This window comes from Prionailurus viverrinus, chromosome D1, assembly GCF_022837055.1.
Source record: "Prionailurus viverrinus isolate Anna chromosome D1, UM_Priviv_1.0, whole genome shotgun sequence".
NCBI lineage: Eukaryota > Metazoa > Chordata > Mammalia > Carnivora > Felidae > Prionailurus > Prionailurus viverrinus.
Window position 1 is genome coordinate 57,325,695 of NC_062570.1, and position 25,530 is coordinate 57,351,224.

Genomic DNA, 25,530 nt, shown 5'->3' on the forward strand with positions numbered 1-25,530 from the left:
CTGAGGTGGCAGCTCTGTTCTGAGCAACTCCCAAAGCCCATGCTCTTTGCACTGTACCACGCCGCCTTTCTCAACAGGGGGTCATTTGTTGTTTTGTCCAATTATTAAACTTTGTTGGGGCCTTGAGAGCTGACTCTCTACACTGTGTTCCAGCTGAAGCACCATTGTGTAAGGAAGCCATCAGACCTGTGCAACATTAACGTGAGCGGCCTGAAGTTCTCCAAGGTAGGGCCAGCCAGCAGAGATGATATTGAGATGAGCCAGACCTGAGGTGGCTTCTGGCTGTTTGTCCACTGTACCACCAGAGTCCCTGAGGACTAGGGACTAGGGGGTGGGGAGGGCCAAAGACTCGCTCTGTGGAAACAACATTTAGATACAATCTTTTGCTGTAAGCCATTGGCCCATGTGAGGTGAATTAAAGGGAGCATTGTGGGAGTTGGTTTGAATTTGTCATAGAATTCTGTTGGGGTGACAGAGTTCCCATCAGAAAAAATTTCTCTCAAGTTTCAATGCCAGGAGTGGTAATGGTTCTCCCAAGATGCTGGTTTGTTCTTACACACACTGTGATTCATGTAATGAATCATGTTTCTTTCTTTAAATTGGCTAATAGGTAGCCTGGAGCCACATTTGTGGCCCCCATTAGCCAATGTTTTTGCAATTATGGCAAATGTTTTTGGTTTGTAGGCCTTCCATGGCATATGACAAGCAATTGGTGGTATAATACTATACAGAAATTAAAATAAATAAGTAAATAAGTAATGGGGCACCTGGGTGGCTCAGTCGGTTGAGCATCCGACTTCGGCTCAGGTCATGATCTCACAGCTTGTGGGTTCGAGCCCCACATCGGGCAATGTGCTGACAGCTCGGAGCCTGGAGCCTGCTTTGGACTCTGTGTTTTTCTCTCTCTCTGCACCTAACCCACTCTCATTCTGTCTCTGTCTCTCTCAAAAATAAATAAACATTAAAAAAAATTAAAATAAGTAAATAAAATAAATCTCAAAAGAACTATGTGTATCAACACAAGTAAATCTCAAAAACATAGTGTTGAGTGAAAAAGGCAGGTTGCAGAATGACACCTACAGTATGATTTGCATATAACATAGTGTTTTAAAACATGTAAATAATACTATATATGGTTTATGGGTACATATATGTAGAATACAAGTATGAAACAAGTATGAGAATGATAATCACCAGTTTAGGATAGCTGTTATCTGTGAGAGAAGGAGAAGGATACAGTTGGGGAAGGATATAGGGATGGGGGGAGGGCATGGCCAACTCTATAGTATTTCATTTCTTTAAGGAAAATTGAAGCAAAGGCCATAAAATCTTCATATTTATTAAAGGGGGATAGTGGTTACAGGGGTCTTCAGAGTTTCATTCTCTAAACTTTTCTGTACATTTGAACTATTTCATAATAGAAAAAAAGAAGCAGAAAAGTCATTCTGGCCCTCAGCAAGTGGGTGCTCTTTGCTAAGAATATAGCTTATCCCTGTAGGTCTTTGCTCCTTCTGATAGCAGTTCCGGAGCTTTGGCAAGGCCTCCAGGCAGGGAACAAATCTTGTGTTCTTTTGAAATGCTTTCCCACAGGCTAAGGAAAAGGACTTCAAGCATTTTCACTCGGTGATTTACATCAATGCCTCAGAAAACCTGCTGCCTTTAGGTAAGCTTTTTTTCCTGAAAACTATCTTCTGCATCTTAGCCAGCACAGCCAGTCGCTTGTGTTAGAACTTCCCTGTCAGTCCATCCATGACTGGCTGCTCATCTCTTTTTTGGAGTGTGATAGGCTGGGTTCTGGAGAACCCCTGGACTGGGATTTCAACCTAGAGCTGGCACTACCTCCTTCAGAGCATTTCTCTGTGAGCTGGTGCTTCTCTTCCTGTAAATGGAGATAATTCCTTTCCTTTCTTCCTCCCCGAGGTAGGATGCCTTGTAGGGTGAGATGAGACAGGTATATAAAAATGCTTTTAAGCTGATAAGAATTCCTATAGGAGCATAAAGGCTTCTTGTTTAGTCAGCAAGTCCATAGCGACCCCTGCTGGGTGTCAGGACTATGTGAGTGCTTGGCTTTTAGAAATGAATGGGTCCAGTTCTGTTCTGGTGAGCTTAGTTTGTTGGGAAAAATTGGTTCAAACACAGTTATAGCAGGATATGGTAAGTGCAGTAATAGAGGGAATCAGAAAATAATACGCAAGCATATAAGCAAGACATCAACCCAGACCAGAGTGTCAGGAGAAACTTCTGAGGAAGGGGGCACTGAGCAGAGAGACCTAAAAAATGAACAGGAACACCTCAGGAATCAGAAGGTATTTCAGGCCAATGGAGCAGACGTGGGACAGCAGTGCCTGATCAGGACCCTGCAGAGGCTTTGTATGTTTGCAAGGCATGTGAGTAGGGCAAAATGGATTCTAGAAAGCTTGGCAGGGACTAGAGTATCAAGAGCCCTGAGTTGTTGCTAATCCTGCAGGCAGAAGAGAGCCTTGAAACGCTTGTAAGTAGAGAGGCTCAGTGGTAGCCATGAGGAAAGTAAATGATAAGAAGACAGGGACCAGAAAATCTGGGAGATGATTTCATTTTTTCCAGGGGAGGGGTGGGGAGGCCTGAGCTAGGCAGTTGGGGTAAGGAGGATTGCAAGAGAGATTCAGGAGAGGTAGAAATAACAGGATTTGGTAGCTACTGGGAATATGGAAAGAGGAAGGAACCAAAGGGTTCACTGAGACAGAGAACACTAGAGGAGAGTCAGGTTTAGGGGGAAATATGGTGAGGTCAGTTTTTAATGGTTGAATGTGAGGGATGTTTTTAAAGAAGCATGTGACACAGTCTCTGCCCTTGAGGAAACAGGGTGGTCTATCAGGAACATGGGCTTGAAATACAAAGGCCAACAGGCCTATGAAAAGATGCTCAACCTCACTAATAATTAACAGCATCACAATCCTATATTTTGCCTATCAAATATTGGCAAAAATGAGGACTGATTGATGACAGCCAGCATTGATGGGGACATGGATACTTTCATATTCACTGGCAGAAGTGTAATAAATTGGGGCAACATCTTTGGAAGACAGTTTGGCAGTGTCAAAGTAGTCATTGCCTTTAATCAAGTAGTTTCACTTTCAGGAATTTATCCTACAGAAACAAACTTGTACAAGGACGTTCATTGGAAACATCCTGAAATACCTACCAAGCAGTCTTTTTCTTAGGCTCTACTGAACATTCTGACTCACAAGACCACCATAGACCCCACTTGACACCAGAAGGCTCTAAGTCATTCCATGCAGTGTCCCAGCAGCACAGCATCTGTAGGTGCTCTTTGGTGCACTCCTCACAGCAGTTCATGTAGCAGTCTGTGCCTCCATTCATGGGCCGTTCTCTGTAGCCCCCTGCTCAGGTCCAAGGTCCAAGAGAATAAGACTCTTCATTGGGTAGATGTAGGAGCCACTCTAGATTAGCAGCCTCATTCCCCACAAGAGCAAATAGCTGTTGTAATACTCCATAGACATGGCTCCTAGAGTTCTTGCAAAGGACATGACTAATGATGGGAGTCACCACACATCCAAAGCCCAAAGTTATGATGCCCCCTTCAGATGTTTATAGTTAATTTCTAGTTTCTCCTAGTCCAGATGTGATTTACCAGTCTGGCATCATTTTTACTACAATAATATTGCCTAACTATGTTACCATACCATTTGTTTCAGGTTACCAGGGAACAGGGCGAGAAAGTTAACCCAAAGTCCAATTCTCATACAGAAAGGGAAAAGTGTTCTTATTTTTTGTCCAGATAGCCTAAAGGCTATCGATAAGGGAATGGTTAAATAAATTAAGGTATGTCTATAATATGGAACATAATTCAGACATATGCAGATCTACCTGTTTTGACCTGGAACAATCTTTAAGCCATATCGTTAAGCACAGTGTGTATGGTATGATTCTATTTGTGTAACAAGGTGTGTGTGTTTCACTGTACACATGAGAAAAATTCTGGAGTATTATACATGAAACTTTCAATGGTTATCTCTGGGTGTTGAGATTCAAGGGAACTTTTGTTCTTCTGTATTTTTAAACTTTTTTTGCTAGGCATGTTTTACTTTTATAATAAGAAATGACAAAGATAATTTTTAAGTGGGCTTTGGAGTTAGACATTAGATTCAATTCTTGGCCCTTTTATTTCCCAGCGATTCCATTCTAGCAAATCACTTAGCCTAGCCAAGCTTCGATTTCCTCGGCAGTAGAATGAGAGTAGTGATCCCTATTGTTCAGTGTTGTTAGAGATTTAAAGGACATATGTACAAAGCACCTGACCGCAAACCTGGCCTAACCCAGTGAGAACCCAGTAAATGACCACTGTTAACTCTGTCTTAAGGTCTTAAGGTCCTTCACAAGTAGCTGATTTTCTCTTTCTCCTGTAGAGGCATTTCATACATTTCCAGCCTTAAAGGAACTGGAGCTCGCACTTAATGGAATCAAAACCATCTACGTGAAATATGGAGACTTTAAGTTCTTGGAAGTAAGTTGGAGGTAGGGAGTTTTTGGTGCCCACCTGTTTCCTTGTAAGGAATGGGTGTAGAGGTCTCTACTGATTATAGCTGCTGGGAAGGAGCTCTCTGGGCCTTTACAGCCAGACCCTTGCTTGACAGTAGTCCTCTGGTGAGGGTGGTAGGGTTGGTGGTGGTGATGAGGGTAGTGGTAGTGGCAGCAGTGATACATAGGTGACACTGTATCATACCAATGGCCATTGTACATGGTCTGGGAAAATAAATGCCAAACATCATGTCAAAGGAGTCTGTGCAAAAAAAACGAGTTTAAATAGAATACTGTTGGAAGTAGAGTTTGAGAGGAGGTCTGGATCCAGTGGCAGCTAAAGAGCCTTGGAGGTTAAGTGCTAGACATAGCAGATTGGACCAGCTGAACTAGAGGCATTATGGACTGAATCCAGAGACCCATCCTGGTCTGAATGAACCAGATTGGCTCCAGTGGGCTCCGATAAAGAGGCTAAAGGCCTAGTTCATAGGCCCAGAGGGACTGTGAAATAAAACATGAGTTCTATGAGCTCTACAGTATACTCTTGACATTTGTACATCCATAGCTGTTCTCTAAATCTCAGATTCAAAATTACAGTAAAATTTGTTTGTATTCTTGTCGTTATCCTAAATTAAGTTTCCCGTAGTGATGTATTTTCTATGCATGTTCTCATACTTCAAGTTAATCACCTCTTCAACTTCCATGAAAACTTTAGGGCCATTTTCCACAAAGAAACAAAGCTTATGTCACTACCTCAGAGGCACTGCATGCATGGAGATTAGAGACCACAGTATTGGAGCAAGGTGTGGGATTGGGCATCTGGCCAGGCTGATTCACTGAATAATGGACTCTTCCCCACATGTTGGCCTTATAGTAGAAGTGTTTCAGATTCAAATCTCAGCAGAATGTCTGTATGTCATAAACCTTGGGGTTGACCCCAAAGAGTTAATAACTTAAATTATTTAATGAAGGGTCAGCCACTCTTCACAAAAGCCTCACTTAGTCTTGCTAAAGAGAGAGAGAGAGTCCTTCCACAAGAGTGAATATTTCAGAGTTAATGCCCTTTGTATGCCAAAGTTTTAAAAAGTTTTAACTGCTTGGGATGGCAATCTTCCTAAAATGGATTATATGTCCTTGTGTTCTTAAAGCATGCTATACTCAATGTAATGGTACTTTTTCTCCATGGTTTCAAGTCATATTGAGGATAGCAGTGATTTACTATGATTTGTAATAGGAGTGGTCCTAAGAATTGTCCAGGAAGCAGAGCTCTTAAAAGTCCAGTAAAACAGAATGAGTGTAAATTGATAACAACTGGTGTGATTTTGTGCTGTGTTAAAAAAAAAAAATGTATACAATATTTCAGTATAAACAGTGGAAAAGAGATTCCAGATGTTAGAGATAGCCATTAGCCAAACGGGTAGCCATTTCTGTGACGTACAGACCTGGAAGCTTCTTATAACCTTCCATTCTGGGAGTTATTTTACTTTTTAAAAGAGTAGTCATTTGAGTTCCTGTGTGTCATGCATTGTGCCAGGCATCTTGTCTTCCTCACACCCACTATTTCAAACCCCTATTTCAAGTGCCAGTGGGCCATAGAAAGGGGACATGACTATAGGCTCAGACCCCACAGCTGACTAGCTTGGCTCTAATGGTTCACCGTGATTGATTCTTGGATGTCCCACTTCATAGTTTGATACCTTCTGATAAAGATTATTTATCCAGCAGACCCAGCCTTACCCAAGGGAATTTATTTACATAAGAGAGCAGACCAAAGTCAAGATGCTGAATATAAATGAGAAAAGGAAATCTCTTGGCTAATCATTTGTTTCTGTCTCTATGATTTGCAAGGTCTCTCTAAGAAAAAGCATAAGGCTGTCAAAAGTCCTGAATTTGCAGTTCACAGTAATGAATACTTTGAAGTGTAATAAAACTTGATGTGACTCAGCAGATGCAGGAGGTTAGGAATCTTCTGTTCTTGTTTGCCAGAAAGGCTGCCACCAGAAGAGTAGAATTCTTCAGCAGTCAATTTAGAAAAACTTAACTTTGCCATGATTTGGTTTTCCACATTCAGGTCTGAAAAAGGCTCAGTTGGAGCCCTGCCCTGAGAGTCAGGAGACCTTGTTTCTTGTCTTGATTCTGCCACTACTCTGACATAGTTCCTTGGCCAACTCACTTCCCTTCTCTGGGACTTAAACTCCCCCCTCTATAAATTCTGGGCCAGCTATGAAGTTCTGTGATCTGTGATTCTAAGGCTATTCATTTCTTTGAGCTGCCCTTAATTCTATGGAAAACAAATTTGGACCCAATATTGAATAGCCAAACCAACTAGGACAAGGGTCAGCAAACTTTTTCTGTAGGAGGCCAGACAGTGAATATTTTTGTGCTCTGTATGGTCATAACTAGTCACAACTGTCATAATTAGTTCTGTTATAAAGGAAAGCAGCAATAGATACAATGTAAACAAATGAGCATGGCTGTGCTCCAATAAAACTTTATGATGCTCAAATTTGAATTGCACATAATTTTCACACATTAGTCTTTGATCTTTTTTCAACCATTTAAAAGTGTAAAAATTATTCTTAGCCCAGAGGCCCTACAAAACAGACAGCAGGATGGATGTGGCTCAGAGGCGTTAGTTTACCAACCCCTGAGCTACAACACTGATGAAACAGCTCAGTGTGGTTGGAATGGAGAGTGAAGCACAGTAGAGTGTAGTGACAGATGAGCCTGGAGAGGTGGCAGAAGAGAGACCGTGGGAAGCCTTGGAAGCCTTCCTAAGGAGTTTGAAGTATCCAGTGGATGATAGGTAGGGTTGCTGCATGAAGAATCAGTTGGAGGGAACAAGAATGAGAGATATTAAGGAGATAGAATCCATAGGTCTTATTTACTGCGCACATATGGGTACGAGGGAGAGGATTTTCCCCACCTTTACAAACTGTGATTATCCGAGCCAGCTTTCCAAGTCTTCTTCCTCGAAAGCTTCTCACTTTGCCCCTGCCAAGTGGAATCACACCTTTGTGTGAACTCTCAAAACTTGGAATTTGCTGATGGCGGCATGAACTCAGCACTCCTTTGGTGCTTGGTAGCTTTCATGGCCTGCCCAGTCTTATCAAGCCCTCTGTTATACCACAGACTCTAGTCATACCCAAACTGTTTACAGTTCTCACAACAGGCTAGGCTACCTCTTGCCTCCTGGTTTCTGTCCATGCTTCTTGCTGTACTGCATTTCTTTTTGCCCTCAACAATTTGGTGACTACCAACTAGTTTCTGAAGATAACTCAAGCATCACCTGTTCTGTGAAGCTGCTACATCCTTTGGTAGAGCTGACTATTCCTTCCTGTGTGCTTCCATTGGTCTGTGTTCAGACCTCTATCCCAGCAGCATTGCTACTTAATAGATACATGTATGTATCTAGCTTTCCAACTAGGTTGTGAGCTAGCAGAAAGAGGACAGAGACTGGTACAAAGCAACCTTTAGTGTAAGGTTCTTGAATGAAAGGATGGTTATAATGATGACAGCCAACATTAACTAAGTTCTTACTATGTGGCAAACTCATGCTAAAGGTTTTATCCACATAATTCCTCATAAGGACTCATTATTAAAGTTTATTTGAGAGAGAGCGAGCGAGCAGGGGAGGGGGCAGAAAGGGAGAAAGAGAATCCCAAGCAGGCTCCACGCTGTCAGTGCAGAGCCTGATGCCGGGCTCCAACTCACGAACTGTGAGATCATGACCTGAGCTGAAATCAAGAGTTGGACACTTAACTGACTGAGCCACACAGGCACCCCAAGGACTCATTATTATTTCTACTTTGTAGATAAGGAAGCTCAGGTTAAGTCATTTGCCCAAATCACACATTTGGCCAGTACTCAAACTCAGGTCTACAGGGACAATAATTATAACAATGGAGACAGACCAAACCCAGTCCTCCTCTGGTAGTGACCTACAATCAGTTGTTTATATGTCTGACTGTGTAACACTGACACTGTCGACCAAAGACCTTGTTCCTTCACCAGCTGGATAAGATGCTGAAATTGCCCCCATATTTTTCTTTTTCTTTTTCTTTATTTATTTTTTTAATATGAAATTTATTGTCAAATTGGTTTCCATACAACACCCAGTGCTCATCCCAACAGGTGCCCTTCTCAATGTCCATCACCCATTTCCCCCTCCCTCCCACCCCCCATCAACCCTCAGTTTATTCTCAGGTTTTAAGAGTCTCTTATGGTTTGGCTCCCTCCCTAAGCTTCAAAGGGTATGTATGGATGGAAGGGGAGGAGAAGAAGCAGATTTATACATAAGTGCTAAAGTGAGTGTCTAGAGAGGCCCAAAAGAGAGAGAAAAAAGACTAGTTGATATCATTTATCCCAACTGCCTTTGTTTTTGCACATAGACACTCAGTTTACCGACAGGCCCCTGACCCAATTATTTCATAAGTCTAGGTGGCCTTGGTTGATAATGAGGTGAAAGTTTGGGTCATTGCCCTCATAAGCCAGTTCATTTCAGCTGATTTTTTATATGCACCTACTATATGCAAGGTCCTATGCTAGATTACAAGGATATAGCAATAGAGGAGTATGGCCCTTGACCTGACAGTTTATGGTCTAGTCCACCACTGTGTGCCAGGACTATGCTAGGTACATCCATGTACCAATATCCCTATTCTTAAGATGTGTATCCAACTATCAGATACCTGGTTGACGGTGAGAAGTACCCCTAGATAAAGCACTTAACGTCAGGGGAGAGAGAGATTCCATCTGGCTGGGGGATTAGGAAAGATTTTATAAGGATGCAGCTTTTGAGTTGCCCTTTTGGGGCTTGGATTCAGACACATGGGAGAAAGGGCATTCCTGGTTGAGTGAAAAGCTCAAGCAGTTATCTCTAGGTGGGATGATGCAGGGAATGGGAAAGATGTCACTTTGGTCAGCACCACAGGACAAATCAAGATTTGCAGTGGGAGCTAAAGCTAGAAAATAGGCTGGGAAAGGACTATAATAGGCCTTGAATGTTAATCCAGGGAATCAAGAGGGTTTTAGGCTTGTGAGTGATGGGGCTGCCCAGAAGGTTAAAAAAAAAAAGTAGTTAGCTCCCACCTCACATATGAGCATCGTTGTCATGCATAGTGCTTCTACTCTCCCATCTTTTATCTTTGTACCATAGTTCCTGGACCTTTCCTTTAACAGCCTGACTGCAGAGGCCATTTGTGATCTGGGGATTCTGCCACACCTCCGTGTCCTGCTCCTCACAGGCAATGGGCTCACTTCCCTGCCACTCAATTTGGCTGTCACAGAACAGTAAGTTCTACATTCTAAGGTCCATGCCACGTGTTCCCTCATGAACCTTTGGGTGCAAGTTATGCAAAGAAATAGCCCAGAGCAGCTCAGAAGTGCTATAAAGACAGGCTGTAAGTGCTCAAAGCAGGGAAAATGCTACCGACTGAAGTTCCTAAGAAAGACAGTCATGGAAGCAGGGACCCAAAGAATGACTAGGCCTCAGATGGGTGGCCTCACACTCCTCTATGCTATTAGGAGACGTTTAGGTATCTAACAAGTCCCTTTCCCTACCTCTGATTGGTCATGGGTAAATTGTGGACATTGCTCTTGCCAGACTTTTCCCCTTCACAAACCTACTATACTTTGTATGTTACCATTTTGCACCTTTGTTCAGGCCATGCTTTCTGACCAGAATGTGCCAGTCCTTTCTCTGTTCGTAATAATGCCATATACATAGTGCTTACTATGTGCCAGACATGGTTCTCAGCACATATACATATTAACTCATTTGATCCTCACAACAATCCTATGAAATAGGTGTCCTATTATTATCCCTCTTTTATAGATGAGGAAATTGAGGCACAGATATGTTAAATAACTGCTAAAAAGTGGCTGAGTCAGAATTTAAGCATGGTCTAGAGACCATGCTTATGGCCATTATGTTCTTTTCTTATGTAGATTCTGCATGTATTCCAAGGGTCTGCTCAAGCCCTCCTCCTTTCCTTACCAGAAGGCTTCCCTGACTGTTTTAGACCATACTTCTTCCTCCCTTCTCTAAGTATCTGTTGAATTTAATGTTTTCCTTCTTACTTTAGAACTTAGTACGTTCTATTGTGACTTATACCTCATAAATATACATAAATATATGTATAATAGATAAATGGATGATATACATATAGTCTCCCAAATAGATTGTGAGCACTGTGAGGGCAGAGGCCCTGTCTTACTTATCTTTGATCTGAAGCATCTGGATGATGATCTAGTGCTTTTGCACAAGAAGGTATTCAGTGGATGTTAACCAATTCAGAGATGGTGAAGGTGAAAGTGAAAGTCAGGGTGATAATGTTTATTGTGATGATGGTAGATGTGATGGAGATTACAGAGATGAAAGTGGTTGGTTAGTTTCTCAAGGGGTTAGGACAATGATAGTGATCATTATATTAGGGATTTCATTAGGCTCCTTTTGTTTGCAAGTGACAGAAATCAACTCAAACTAGCTTAAACAAAAAGGGAATTTATTGGCTCATGTACCTGTAAGTCCTAAGGTGAGTGCTGGATTCACTTATGGCTGGATACAGGTGTGATCTTTTTTTCCCTCAGTGTTGGCTTCATCTTAACCAGTTTTTCTTTATGACCACACACGTATCAGTCAGGAATATAAAAACCACTTGAGGTATTGCAAATGGAGAGTAGTTCATTGTTTTTAGTGGGGAGAGATAATAGGTGGCATTTCATTATGGAAAATTCCAAACACACATAGAAGCAGACTCAATGGCAAAATGAACCTCCATTTACCCATCACCCAGAAATTATTGTCTGACAGTTCTGAGGTCATAGCCAATCATGTTTCACCTATATCCCCACCACACCCAACCTTAGATTATTCTTAAGAAAAATCTCAAATGTATCCAGCCATAAATGAATATAGCAGATTCATGTGGTTTCATCTGTAAATAATCCAGTGTACAGTTCTAAAAGATAAGGACGCTTGAAAAAAACCAATCAGAGTACCTTTATTACACCTAAATATTAGCAATAATAAATGGAGGGAATTGGTTACATAGGTGGTGGAAGGGCTGGAAGAGCACAATGGAGAAGAGGAGTATGGAAAGAGCAAAAAGGAAGAAGGTTGATACTCAAGAGATCAGAAGCTGTTCACACTGCTGGACTGGGGCCTACAAGCCTATCCCTGCTGCTGGGCTTTAATTTTTTTTCAATGTTTGTTTATTTTTGAGAGAGAGAGAGAATATGAGTGGGGGAAGGGGCAGAGAGAGAGAGAGAGAGAGAGACACAGAATCCAAAGCAGGCTCTAGGCTCTGTGCTGTCAGCACAGAGCCCGACATGACCTGAGCTGAAGTCGGGCACTTAACCGACTGAGCCATCCAGGCGCCCCATCCTTGCTGCTGGGCTTTTAGGTCTAAAAGTTGTAAAAGTTCTATAGTTGTAGATCTGCTGCAGATGTGCTGCCTCAGTCAGGGCTGGAACCTCTGCCAGCACAGATGCTGCTGTTAGAACCACCTGTTGTTGTACTGCTGCCACCAGCAAGCTGTCAGGAACCAAATAAGATAGTTGCTGTTCCACCTGTTTTGGTCTTCCAGTCTCACCAATCCCTCCCTTGGCAGTATCTCACTGGAAGCCAGTTGGGAAGGTGACCTGGGAAGCATAGTTTAAGGGTGGCTCTGGCCCCTTACAATACATAGCAGAACACAGAGGAAAGGAATAAAGGTTAAGAGCAAATAGGCAGATGACTGGTGTCACCCACCCCTTGGAAACCCAACATCTACTCTCCTCCTTCTCTCCAAATTTAATTTTCATATAACAGTAGCAACCACAGTATACCTTCAGCTTACATGAAGGAATTTTTTTCCTCTTAGTGAGGACACTTTTACCCTCTTCTCTAAAAGGATGAGACATAGTTCCATCACTCACCATATCCATCTCTGGATGATATTACTCTGTCTTCTAAAGCAGTCACAGTGCCACCTGAATATTTTATAACCTAAAAACTAAGCTGCAGAGTCATTCACCACTAGCAATTTATACACATGCACACACACACACACACACGCACGCACGTACACACACATGCACGCACACACATGCACACACACAGCAAGCTAGAAAGAAAATATACACATTTGCTATAATGTTCTTTTCTTAATTGGTCAGGAGGCCATGGTACATATTTATGAATCCTTATTCCATCACCTATTTAATGTCCCCTTCTTCCTTATCCAGCATCTTGGCTGTTTGGACTCTTTAACTGGTGTAGTATCCCAAACATTCATTCCTGAAGGATCAAAGTTATTAATGCTTTTTTATTGGGTTGTAGTCTTCTATTAATGCTTTTTAAAATTGTGGTAACATACACATAACATAAAATTTACCATCCTAACCATTTTCAAATGTGCAGTGGTGTTCACTTAAGTATGTTCACATCATTGTCCTATCCCCACCACCATCTGTCTTCAAAACTTTTTTCATCTTGCAGAAATTCCATTTACTTTGACTAATGGAGAGGACACTTCCAAGAGGAACACCTTGTAACTCCCTGTATTCTGATCATTTTCTGTCCTCATGGTATAACAGCGATCATACCTACTTTTGATAATCAGTATCAATCACTCAGCCAATATAGTAAACTCCTTGTTTCCTGCCTGTTGGTTTAGTGGAATGAGGAACACACGTGGCCAGCAGCAATCTCAGCTTCTAGTTAAGAGAAACTGTTCTTTGTGTCCCTGTAAAAGCATTCCTCCCTAGGCAACTAAGATTCTACTTGCAGGAATGGAGGCAACAATTCTGGAAGTGGATAACTGTAAGAGGATCTGTTCTCATTTCCTTCCATTAATTGCTAGATCCTATGTTCTAGTTATGAAAAAAAAATAGCATCATTATTGGTTGCTGGTTTATATGATACCCCTTCCTGTAAGTCAGAGTGCCCACTTCACAGGGGGTGGTCTCCTAGCTGGTGCAATCAATGAGTTGTTAAAAAAAAAAAAACAAAACCTATTTTACCTTTTAGATCAGCTACTTCTACATCATGAGGTACATGGTAAAAAAGTGAATTACATGTTTACAAACTCACTATTGTACTCATTTACTATTACATGTGTTCCATGGTTAGAAGCAATTGTATGTGAGGCACCAGGATAATGAATAAGACATTCTGTAATTCTTCAGATGGTGATGCTGGAAGAATATTGTGGTCAGGGAATGCAAATCCATGTCCAAAGTACGTATTTATTCCAGTAAACAAAACAAATTACTTCTCCTTTTATGAAGGAAGGTGCCCACAGTCATCTTCCCACTAGATGGCTGGCTAATTCTTTCAGAAATGGTGCCATGTTAGGGGCTTAACATTGGCTTCTGCTGTTGGCATCTTAGGTACTCAGCAGGGATGATGACCAGATCTGCTTTGGTGAGGGGATGTGTGTAGCCTCCATGCCTGTGCTAAGGGCATTTTGCAAGTACTAGGGTATCCAAGGAGAGAGACCCAACTGACTTTGTGAAATGGGTCATTTTGTCCACTTGATCATTGAGTCTCCTCTGAGTGGATCATCTTTGGGAAACATTCACATGGGATACAAATAATCCTCAAACTCTCTGTCCATTCTGAGAGGTCCATTCACATAATTGCCCCTTAGACCTCTCTGTCAGCAGTTTCACAGTATTTTTTCCAAGCTTTGACTATTCAGCTAAACCATCAGCCACTGCCCATGAATCAGCATAAACCAAGCAAATAGATATATTGCCCTAAGTTTTACCTCTTGGGAGGGTTCCTCTTCCCCTGTCTTTCAGAGACACCCCCCTGTAAAGTTGTAATACCGCAATAGTCTTTCTTTAGTGTCAGAATGTCATGCACAATCATTTGTAAACCCAGCTGGGGGCTCTCTCCTACATTAACTGCTCATAGACTCTTAGTTGTGGGTTGATGGAGAGGTAATAGTACAGCAGGAGTAGGCATCATTGGAACCAAAGCCATATTCATTCACGCAATTTTTCCAGACTTGCTTGAGCCAGATCTCACATATTACTTCACTTGATGAGGGAATTCTGTGACACATTCAGTTCATGATGAGCCACTCCGGTCACATGGCCACTCAGTGTTCCTGTGACCAGGTGTTCAGTCTTTACCAACATGGGGCAGTAAGGCAGAAACTGTTTTTCAAAAGGAAAATAGTTGTTCACAGAATCGGCATAACTTTGCTCAAAAATGATTCTGCAATTGACACCTATAAAAGGCTCCATTCATAGAGAGGCCACGTAACTTCTCATCCAAACCAGGATATATTTGAGAGGGAAAAGGAACACTGTTAATTATTTTGGGATAACAGGTGAAAACTCAAACTGTCCTTGAAAACCAGGATGTAACCCTGTACTGTATAGCACACCTTTTTGCCTTAGACACTTAGAGCATAGTTGGACCTATTGAGTCATATTGCCCAATGCCATTGGCCAAGGACATAATGCCCAGAGAACAATTCATGCAGTTGGACCTGTTGCAGAGCCTTGTTTTGCTCTGAGCCTCACACAAAACTGGCATCCTCATGGGATACTCAGTAAGGGTTAGATTGGCACAGATGTTTTATGCATCACTTCCAAAGTCCGAAAAGGTCAACAAAGCTTTGTGCCTTTTTCATAAGTAACAGGTGGTGCAAGGTGAAGGATTATGTCTTTCACATTGGAGGTATATCCCAACATGTTCCAGATACCTGGACAACAAGAAAATTAATGAAGGTAGTAGTTCCTTGAATTGGAGATGGGGGTTCCCTCCATCCTTTGACACACATGCATCTTACTAAATCATCTAGAGTATTTGCAACTTACTGCCCATCAGGTCCAATCAACATGATGTTTTGTGGAATACCAAAATAGATTGGTGGTAGATGTAATAGATTATGGTAAACATAAAGAGTTGATGTTGCCCTGGGAGAAGAGGACAAAGATGTACTGTTATCCCAGTCAGACAAAAGCAGACTGTTTCTGGTAGTTCTTATTGTTTGGTAAGGAGAAGGCAATATTTGATAGGTCCTTAGCTGAATCCCAAGCACCAGGGGCTGTGTTGATGTGCTACAGTAAGAAGAATCCACATGTGGAACAGCAGCTAAAATTGGAGTCACCACTTGATTAAGCCTGCAGTAAGCTATAGTCATTCTTCAAGACCTGTCTTCTACACAAGACAAACAAGTTTAACAGGAATATCATAAGACTCAGTATCCTTTTACCTTTCTTGTCTTTAGTGATGACGGTAATCTCTGTAGTTACCTCAGGGATGTGGAATAACTTTAGGTTTACTGTTCTAGAAGCAAAATTCCTCAGGCTGCAGTCTGTCCCTGCCTTATATAATAGCTCTCACTTTGTTGGTCAGTAAACAAATGTGGTTATTCTGTTGGTTGCTTAGTATGTCTATTCTAATTATACATTCAAAAAATAACTATATATTCAGGAACTGGGGAGATAACCACGATGTAAGTTGATGACTTCACTGGGTTCATTCACAGGCTAAATTTCCATTCTTCCACCTGACCTTTGTAATCCCCTACTTTGAATGATAGACCACCATGCCTTTCATATCCCCAGATATTAACACCAATTTGCAGATATTGTCTGGTAATCCTTGAAAGGCCTAATTTAGGACTGTCAGAATTTTCTGCAGTGTTGATAGTGTTCTATATCTGCATTGTTCAATATGGTAGCCACTAGTCATGTTGAACACTTGAAATGTGATCATTGTGACTGAAAAACTGAATTTTTACTTTTATTTAAGTCTAATTAGTTTTAATTTAAAGGTAAATAATCAGGAAACTGTATGAGACGCCGTGACCTCTGGGCAACTCAAATAATTTTTTTCTCACCAACTCTAGACTTTTTTTATATATATAATTCATGCTTAATTATCTGAAGCTAGTCTTCAGTCTCTGCAAGGACAACACTGTTTCTAGTTCACACTTCCTCCTAGGATTTAGTCCTTCAATGTCCTAATTTAAGGTAGGGGCAGTTTACCAGGGCTTCCCTTCTGTGGCATACCCTGGAATCTAATTTTTGGCCTCTAGACTAGCATAGTTGTTAGAATCTCTGCTCAGCATCTCAACCTCTCTGCCACTTCTGGAATCAGCAGATAGCCCTAGGGAAAAAGAGACCCCAAATTTTACAAGATCCCCTTTGAGTTTCCTTCTTTTTCCAAATCCGAGCCCCCTAAATTTTCACAGGTTGTTAGTTCCCACATGCCTTAAAGAAATTTGTTTTGTTTTGTTTTGTTTTTTTTTAAGTAGGCTCCATGTTCAACATGGGGCTTGAACTCACAACCCTGAGATCAAGAGTCACATGCTCTACTAACTGAGCCAGCCAGACATCCCAATTGTTTTTAATATATATATTTTGTCTGAATTTTCTAGTTCATACTCAAGGGATAGTTGGCCTACATGAGTTAGTCTGCGATACCGTAAACCTTTCCATTTATTTTGGCCAGGTGCCTAGGAACACTCAGTATGAAACCATTTTAAACTAAACTAAACTAGCTGGATATTCTCTGAACCACTCTGATGATACAAATTTGGGCTGTAATTTTGCAAGAGGACCAGTCTGCCCTCCCCCTTCCTTTCTTTTCACCCCAAGGCAGTTTTCTTCTAGCTGTGGGATGAGGGGCATGGGTTTAGTGTTAGTTCCCTCTCTCCTGAGGATATATCTCTTTAGGATCCTACATTCGTGTAGGGGGTCTCCAATTACATGCCCCACCTTCTGTTTTGACAAGATCAGCAAGTGTCCTCAAGGCAAACATGGCTTCTTGTGCTTGGTTTCTGTCTTGACTTTTATATTTTGGTACTACTACTTTACTGTCTTCACATCTCTTATGTGTTTTTAAATGATGAATCTTTTGGGGCGCCTGGGTGGCTCAGGCTCAGGTCATGATCTTGCAGTTTATGAGTTCGAGCCCCACATCGGGCTCTGTGCCTGGAGCCTGCTTGGAGCCTGCTTCAGATTCTATGTCTCCCTCTCTCTCTGCCCTTCCCCCTTCATGCTGTCTTTGTCTATCTCTTTCTCTTTCTCTCTCTCTTAAAGAATAAACAAACACTTAAAAATTTAAAAAAAAATGAATCTTTTTCTTTTTATGTTTTATTCATCATTTTAGTTGTTTTCAGTGGGACGCCTTGTTGCATACAGTAAGGCAAGTCTCCACCACTATGTCCTTCTATTTCTTTATAAGATGGGTAAAATAAATGCACTCCTACTTACATCAGGATATCAATTGAAATAATTGTGCTTTGAAAGCTATGAGGCTCCAAACAAGTATTACTGTTATTTTCTTCCCATTTGTCTTCCCACACTCAAAATGCTCTTTGGATTCCTCTTCTTCTGCCAGCCTCTTAAATGTTGATCGTCCCCAGTTTTCTACTCTCAACCCACTGTTTTTATTAATCTTTATAATCTTGATAGTTTCATCCCTCCCAAGTCTTCTTTATTTCTCTACTTCACAACCATCTTCTGAGCTATGAGCCCATATCTTTTACTTATTATATCAAAGTCATCATGCATATGCTCATGCCAAGATCTCCTCCCGTGTCCCTGGCCTCAGTGATGGGCACTGCTCTCCATCAGCAGTGCAGTTGTCTGAGTGAGAAACGTGGGCATCAGCCTGAGTTCTTCCCTCCCTCACATCCACTCAGTCACCAGATGCTGTGAATTGTACTTTCTAAATGTTTCTCAAACTTGGCCATTTCTGTTGTCCTCCTGTTCAGTCTCACTGCAGCAAATCAGCACAGCCCATGCTACTTGGGATACAGCTAAGGATCTGTCAAATGTTTCTTTCTCTTGATCACCTCCCAACACACCCACCTTACCATCAGCCAGAGGGATGTTCCTAAAATGCACATCTGATTCGATCACTGCTCTACTTGAAGTCCTTCAGCAGCTTCCCAGTGTTCTAAAGATAAACTCCATTAATATTGATCACAAGGCTTTTCATGACCTGACTCTGCTTCTCCATCCTTTCTCTTGACTTTTTTCCATTTCACCATATACCTCATTTATTTTGGACTATTTGTGTCTCCATTTCTGGATATATCACACTTTATCTCTGTCTGGGTGAGTTAGGGGGATATCTGACCTACTCGCATCATTAGCCTGTCCTATTACATGTTTTGATTGACATCTGAGACTTTGGCTCTCCCATTAAGCCTGTTCCTTTTCCCCCTTGGACCATACGTGTCATCTCTCTCAGGCTTGACCAGCACGGGGCAGAGGGGGATGGTTACCTCCTTTTTTTCTAAGCACTGTTTTCCTAAAAATGCCTAAAAGAGCACCAGATCTTTAGCAGCCACATCATAAGTCCTCTTTTACACAAGCGAGTTGTGAAGACATGTCTCTCTCATCCTGGGTTGCACTGTGGGTTTTCTGTATCATAGGAGCTGATCTGACATTTTAATGGGCATTACAACTTGCTAAATTTCATCTGTTTTACTGCAGCTCTTGGTCCAGTCTGTTCTGCAATATTTTTGGCTTAATCAGAAGTCTTACAATGTAAAGTAAAAGAAATCCTCTTTCATCATGTAGATAGGGGAACTGACCAGGACCAGAGATGCTGGACACCAGGTAGAAGTCACCCAGCAAGCAAAGCAGCAGCAGCACCAGAGCCACAGCCTAGGGCTGCTGGTCCCCATTCTCATGCTTCCTTAATATGGCACACAAATTCCCATTCCTGAATCCAATCACTGGGGCATACTCTTAGCTTCTAAAAAAATTAAGTCAAATCTGTTGTATTTTAAATGGTATTAAATTCCTTTTGGCAAGAGAAGGTATAATAAAAATAGCACCACTCTGAACAGCTGGAAACTTCAGCCTCTCCATACTGATAGACTCCTGCCACTTCAAAGAGCTCTTCTACCAAAACTGCCATGAGAAGGACTCCATTGGAGAGCCTGACACTTTCCTCTGCAGCCTCGCTTCTTGTCCTCCTTACCCACCTACTGACTGCCCCCCTATTTTAAGACATCAGTATTAGAGACAAAATTAGGCTTTTCTATGTTATAATTAGGGTACAGCTTTTAAAAGGCTAAACACGATAACTTGTCACAAACGACAGGACAGAGCTACCTCCTTCATTATGGAATGTAAGAGGAATTTTTCGAAGGCTTATTTTGTAGCTGTTTCACATCTCACTGGGGTGAAAAAGATTGTCCAATTAATTATAAATCAACAGAGCTGCTGTGCACCCTCCTGTAATTGCTCTCAGGTAGAGATTAAAAATTTAGTGCATGAAAGTTGGTCTTTTCAGGAGAAGAAAAGAATCACCTGTGACCTTCAAATACCATGAACTAAAGGCTTCTTTCATCCTTTGTTGAGTGTATTGAGTGTTTAATTTGGGTATATGGAGAGGAAGGAGTTGGAGGGAGAACTGAAAACATGATTTGAGTCATCTGTGTTTGTGTACTTAAAAAGGGGCACCTGGTTGGTTCAGTTGGTAGAGCATGGAACTCTTGATCTTGGGGTTATAGGTTTGAACCCCACATTGGGCGTAGAGATTACCTAAAAATATAAAATCTTTTTTTTAAGTTGGAAAAAATTAAAAAAGAATTACATAGGTCTTATTCATCTAGAGGCACAAATGAGGCCACATTAATGGTAGTACCTAAAATGCCCTGACTTCCTGCCCTGCCTGTGTGATTCAGGATCTCAGCCCATTAAATTGCACTATCAGGTGTTTCTGGGTCTCCTCAGAGAGTTTGAGTTTAAAAAGAGACTTCTCAACTCCTTACTGATATGTGCTTTTTATTAAGTTGCTTTAGAAGAGAGCCTCACTGCAGCCAGCCTACCTTACCCCACATGGACCAAAGCTGTGGTCCATGCCAAGGGGTTTGTCTTCTGGTGATCCCATAGTTACCAATCCTTAGGGTGACACAGCATACCCAGGAGTCTGACCTGACCCAAATTTGTGCAGTATTCTTTCTTCAGAATGTTTTCCCCAACTTGGGCATGCCTTATTCACTCTGGTATTTTCCATGAGCATTACTAGTGCACCCCATCCTGCCCCAGTCGGGTCTCACTGAGTCCATCTGTGGATGTGTGCAAACTTTCTCCATACAGAAGACTGTATGTGTGAGTAGGATTTGGGGAAGGGGTCAGTTGGGGAGGGAATTACACCTTCCAGTCCCTCTCTACAGGGACCTCTGTGGGACACTAAAGAGGGTTCCCAAGGTGGTTATATCTCTTGATTGATTTCCTGTTCTCCATCTCCATTCCTATTCTCATTCCTACTTCTTGGGGATGGTGGAGTTTGTTCCCTGCCCTTGCTCATTACCCAGGATCCTTGCACTTACAGGGAGGCATCTGTAACGTCACTGACGAACAAGAGGTACATCCTGAGGTTCCCAGTGCTGGAGACACTGATGCTGGATGACAACAAGCTCTCCAGCCCCAATTGCTTTGCCAGCCTGGCCGGGCTCAGAAGGTAAAGCCACACTCCTCTCTCTGAAGGACCCCCTACCACTGCCAACCTGGCCCACACCCTGAGTGCTGCTTTGGAATCCAAAAGGCCTGAGTTGAAATCCCAGTTCCACTACTTACCTCTGCTGTGTGGTCACAGATAATCCATTTCTCCCCTCTGAGCTTTAGCTCAGCCATAAAAGTGGGGCATCAGTAGGACATTTCTGATCAAGTGACTAGATTAGAAGTGGCAAAGAGAAGGGAGGATAAAAAGAGATATTACCAGAGATAGAGTCCTGACCCCTGAGAGAGGAGACAGAAAAAAAAAAAAAAAAAAAAAAAAACACAAAACCAGAATCAGAAAGATAAGAATTAACTGCTATATTCTACCTATTTGAATAATGAAAATACTGGCATTTATTTATTATTATTTTTTAAATGCTGGCATTTAAATGGTTAAGCTTTAGATCCCTGGAAAATTTATTTTGGAGTCAGTTACCATTTACTGCATGCTACTTTGTGTAGAGCCATTTACATTGTCTAATTAAACTTCACTGGAGCCTTGAAAGTTATTAACTATCATCCCCATTTTAGAGATAGGGATATTGAGTCCAGAGAGGGTAAGTCACTGGCTCCAGGTCACACAAGGAGTAAGGGTCCAAGCCTGAGTTCATGTTCTTTCCCTAAAGTTGCTAGGTAAATGCTCCTGAGGTATCATTATTGCTGTGATTCTGTATTCACTTTCCTTAATTAAAGACTGAAGAAATTAAGCCTGGACCAAAACAGGATTTTCCGGATCCCGTACCTACAGCAGGTTCAGCTCCAAGACGGGTCAGGGGACTGGGCTAGAGGCAGGGGGAGTCCCCAGAAAGTGCCCCAATCCATGCTGCAGCCCAAGTCGTGGATGTTTGAGGCCTCAGATGAACAACCGGATTATACTGTACTGCCCATGAAAAAGGATGTTGACCGGACAGGTGAGTGGTGCCCCTTATTCCAGAGACTCTAGCCCCGTGGTGGGAATAAGCTACCAACAGTTTATTTTGAAAATCTGTGACTCCTTGAGGAGCTGCTGCACTGAAGCTGCTGGGCCTGGGGAGGTGGAGGTATCCCATGAATTATTTCAATGGCTTCCTAACTGATTCTCCATTAAGGTGTTTTTAAAATCCAATTAAAAGTAAATTTTTAAAAATCTCAAATAACAAGGGGCACCTGGGTGGCTCAGTTGGCTAAGCGTCCAACTCTTGATTTCAGCTCAGGTCATTATCTCAGGGTTGTGAGATCAAGCCCTGCATCAGCACAGAGCCTGCTTAAGATTCTGTCTCTCCCCCCTCTCTGCCCCTCCCCTGCTTGCTTGCATGCACGCATGCATTTTCTCTCTCTGAAATAAAATTTTAAAAAATCTCTAATAACAAGAAACTCTGAAGTTAGGCTTTCCAGAGATGGCTAATTCTGGGGTACATTGATGTTCTCAAGAGATTCAGGTTCTTTCCATCCTCTTTGCTGCCATCCTTGGCCTGCTTGTTTATCTTTGTAGGTTGATTCCAATTGAGTTCTCAAGATCACTACCACAGGGCCAAGAATCATGTCCAAATGGCAATACTAGAGGCAGAATAGAAAAGGAATGTCACCTTTATTATAAACCAAAATCTCTTTAATGCATGAGTATATTTCTGGATTATATATTCTGTTCTATTGATCTATTACTGTGCCAATACCACAGTGGGTTTTTTAAATATTTATTTTAAATTGAGAAGTAACCAACATAAAGTAAAAATATAGAAATACTGTATAGATCTTGAATTTTACATGTATATCTCCTTTTAACCACCACCCATATTACAATATAGAGCATTTCCAGCATCCCATTTTGACTTCTGTCACCAAAGATAGGTTTGGCTTGATTTGAAATTTATGAATATGGAATTTTACAGCATGTGCTCTTTGTGTCTGATTTATTTCACTCAACATTATGTCTGTCAGATTCATTCATGTTGTTGCATATATTGGTAGTTCACTATTTTTCATTTCTCGTATTTTTTCCAAGTTATTTACCCTTTTTACTGTTAATAGACATTTTGGTTATTTTGAGTTTGAGGCTATTATGGATAAAACTACTATAACTTTTATATCTTTTGGTAGGCTTAAGCACCCATTGTCTGTTGAGTATATACCCAGGAATGGAATTCAAAAGTATGTTTAACATTATTTAGTACTTCTAAGTATTTTTCCAATGCAGTTGTACCAGTTTTAATCCCCATATTAATGTAAGAGAATTTCACTTCCAGTTACTCCATATCCACACGAACACTTGGTAATGTCAGTCTTTTTAATTCTACCTATTTGGGGTAGGTAGGTAGTAGTTTCTTATTGTGGCTTTAATTTGCATTATTTAATGATTTTTTTTTCTTTTTTTTCTTTTAAAGACAGTGAGTGAGCTTGAGCAAGGTAAAAGAGCAGAGAGAGAGAGAGAGAGAGAGAGAGAGAGAGAGAGAGAGAATCTTAAGCAGGCTCCACACTGTGACCCTGGGATCATGACATGAGCTGGAACTGACTGAGCAACCCAGGCACCCCAACAAGTTCTGTTTTAATTCTTGGTGTTTTCAATGTCCACCCAGACACCCCTAGTTTGCATTTCTTAAGTGACTAATGATCGTACGTACCTTTCATATGTTTATGGGTCACTTTGACCCATATCCTCTTTTGGCAGTGCCTAATAAAGTCTTTGCCTGTATTTAAATTGGGTTATATTATTCTTGTTGGGTTATATTTTTCTTTTCTTGTTGATTTGCTTGAGTTCTTTATATATGCTGGATACAAGTTCTTTGTAGACCTAAATATTAGAAAAATATTTTCCCAGTCTGTATGTAGCCTCCTTTTTCATGTTTCTAATGGTGAATTTTGATGAATAAAAGTTCTTTATTTTAATGAAGTTCAGTTCAATCTTTAATGGTTAGTTCTTTTTGTTTCCTTTTCAAGAATTTTTTATCTGTCTGAAACCATTAAGATATTTTCCTATATTTTCTTCTGGAAGCTTGATTATTTTAGTTTTTACATTTTGGTCTATGATCTGTCTAGAAGTTTTGTATATGATGTGAAGTAGAGTCAGTTTACTTTTTTAGATGGATATCTAATTGACTCAACAGCACTTGTTGAAAAGACTATATCCTTTTCCCCACTGAGTTGTAAGAGAGGTTTTATGGTAAGGCAGGGTCTGTATGTGTCTAAAGTGCTATAGCTTTTTAATATGTTTTGAGAACTGATAGTGAAGTTCTCCAGCTATGTTGTTGCTCTTCAGAATTGCTATAACTATTATAAAGCCTTTGAATTTACATATAAATTTTAGAATCATCTTGTCAGTTTCCACACAATATCCTGCTGGGATTTTGATTAGAATTGTAGTGATCCTATAGACCAATTTGGAGCGAATTTATATTTTTACAATATTGGGCTTTTTAATTTATCAAAGTAATATATCCCACCATGTTTTAGGTCTTTTGAAATTGTTCTCATCAGTGCTTTGTAGTCTCTCGTGGTGAGATCTTGCATATCTTTCGTTAGATTTATTCCTATGTATTTGGTCTTTTTCTATGGTATTGTCATTGGTATTGCTTTTTCATATTACATTTCTGCCTGTTTGTTGCTAGTACATAGAAATTTTGAACTTGTATCCAGTAACCTTTCTAACCGGAGATTATAGGCAGAGGATATACGTTCATGCAGAGTGTGCTGTAGCTCATCTTTCTAGATATGTCTCCCCAGGGAATCGCTTTTGAGCAACCATACTTGCAACAATTGCCCATCCTCTTGCTAACTCCTACTTTGTTTCTTGTATAAACTTATCCCCAAATCCTTTCCAGACACTTGTCGTAGGAGAAGTTGTTTGGGCCATGTGGTGTTCTACCCCTATTGTCGTTTACTTCATTTTCAGGTAAACTTTATTAGTATAATACCATTAATGTGTGGAAGAGGTCCTGTTAGCCAGGGCAGAGGTGAGTAGTGCCTGCACAGGATCCAGTCCAAGAAGATGCTTAGATTTATGGTTGAACTCAGATATTTATTGGCTCATCTCATTCTGATGGTGCCAAGAATGAAATGACTCCACAGCCTCTTCCTTACTACCATGCTGCTGGTTATTCTTAGTATCTCTTCTGGATTCACTGTCTTAATATATTCTGTTTCTACTAACATAACAGGATGTTTTCAAATCCTTTGACAGAATATCATTTATATACATTTCTTTCTTCTAACACAGTCTGATCAATACTGACCGCCTGCTCAGTAAGAGCTCTCACATGTTGCAAAGTCAGAAGGAAGGTCAACATGGCTGAAATATAGTGAGTGACGGGCAGGATAGCAGGAGATAAGATTGGAGAAGTAGACAGGAGCCAGATCAGGCAGGACCTCAGAGGCCTGGCCAAGGAATTTGGATTTTATTCTGAGTGCACCTCACTACCTGACAGGTATCACAGCCAGCTCCTCTTCCCAGTTAGCATTAGAGATGTGAACCAATGGGAACCCCTCTGGGGGGACCCCTGCTGTACACAGTGGATGAGAGACCCAGATCCCAGCCTCTCTGGGGGCAATCCGTGCTCTCATCAACCT

The 25,530-nt window shown here is 41.2% G+C and overlaps 1 protein-coding gene across 14 annotated transcripts in view; it reads left to right on the top strand.

The window, feature by feature from the left end:
• XRRA1 (X-ray radiation resistance associated 1) overlaps positions 1-25,530 on the top strand; it is a 61,479-nt gene that overhangs the window by 13,877 nt on the left and 22,072 nt on the right. For 4 of the 14 annotated variants that reach the window (XM_047877954.1, XM_047877953.1, XM_047877952.1 and 1 more), the window contains 6 exons: positions 154-225; positions 1,591-1,663; positions 4,407-4,504; positions 9,677-9,810; positions 20,825-20,953; positions 21,685-21,902. The exons of 2 other annotated variants lie outside the window; for them this stretch is intronic. In XM_047877954.1, the coding sequence (XP_047733910.1) occupies positions 154-225; positions 1,591-1,663; positions 4,407-4,504; positions 9,677-9,810; positions 20,825-20,953; positions 21,685-21,902 (724 nt within the window). Of the gene's footprint in view, positions 1-153; positions 226-1,590; positions 1,664-4,406; positions 4,505-9,676; positions 9,811-17,569; positions 21,903-25,530 lie in introns of those variants that run through there. 8 more of the 14 variants (XM_047877958.1, XM_047877955.1, XM_047877963.1 and 5 more) reach the window with 6 other exon arrangements.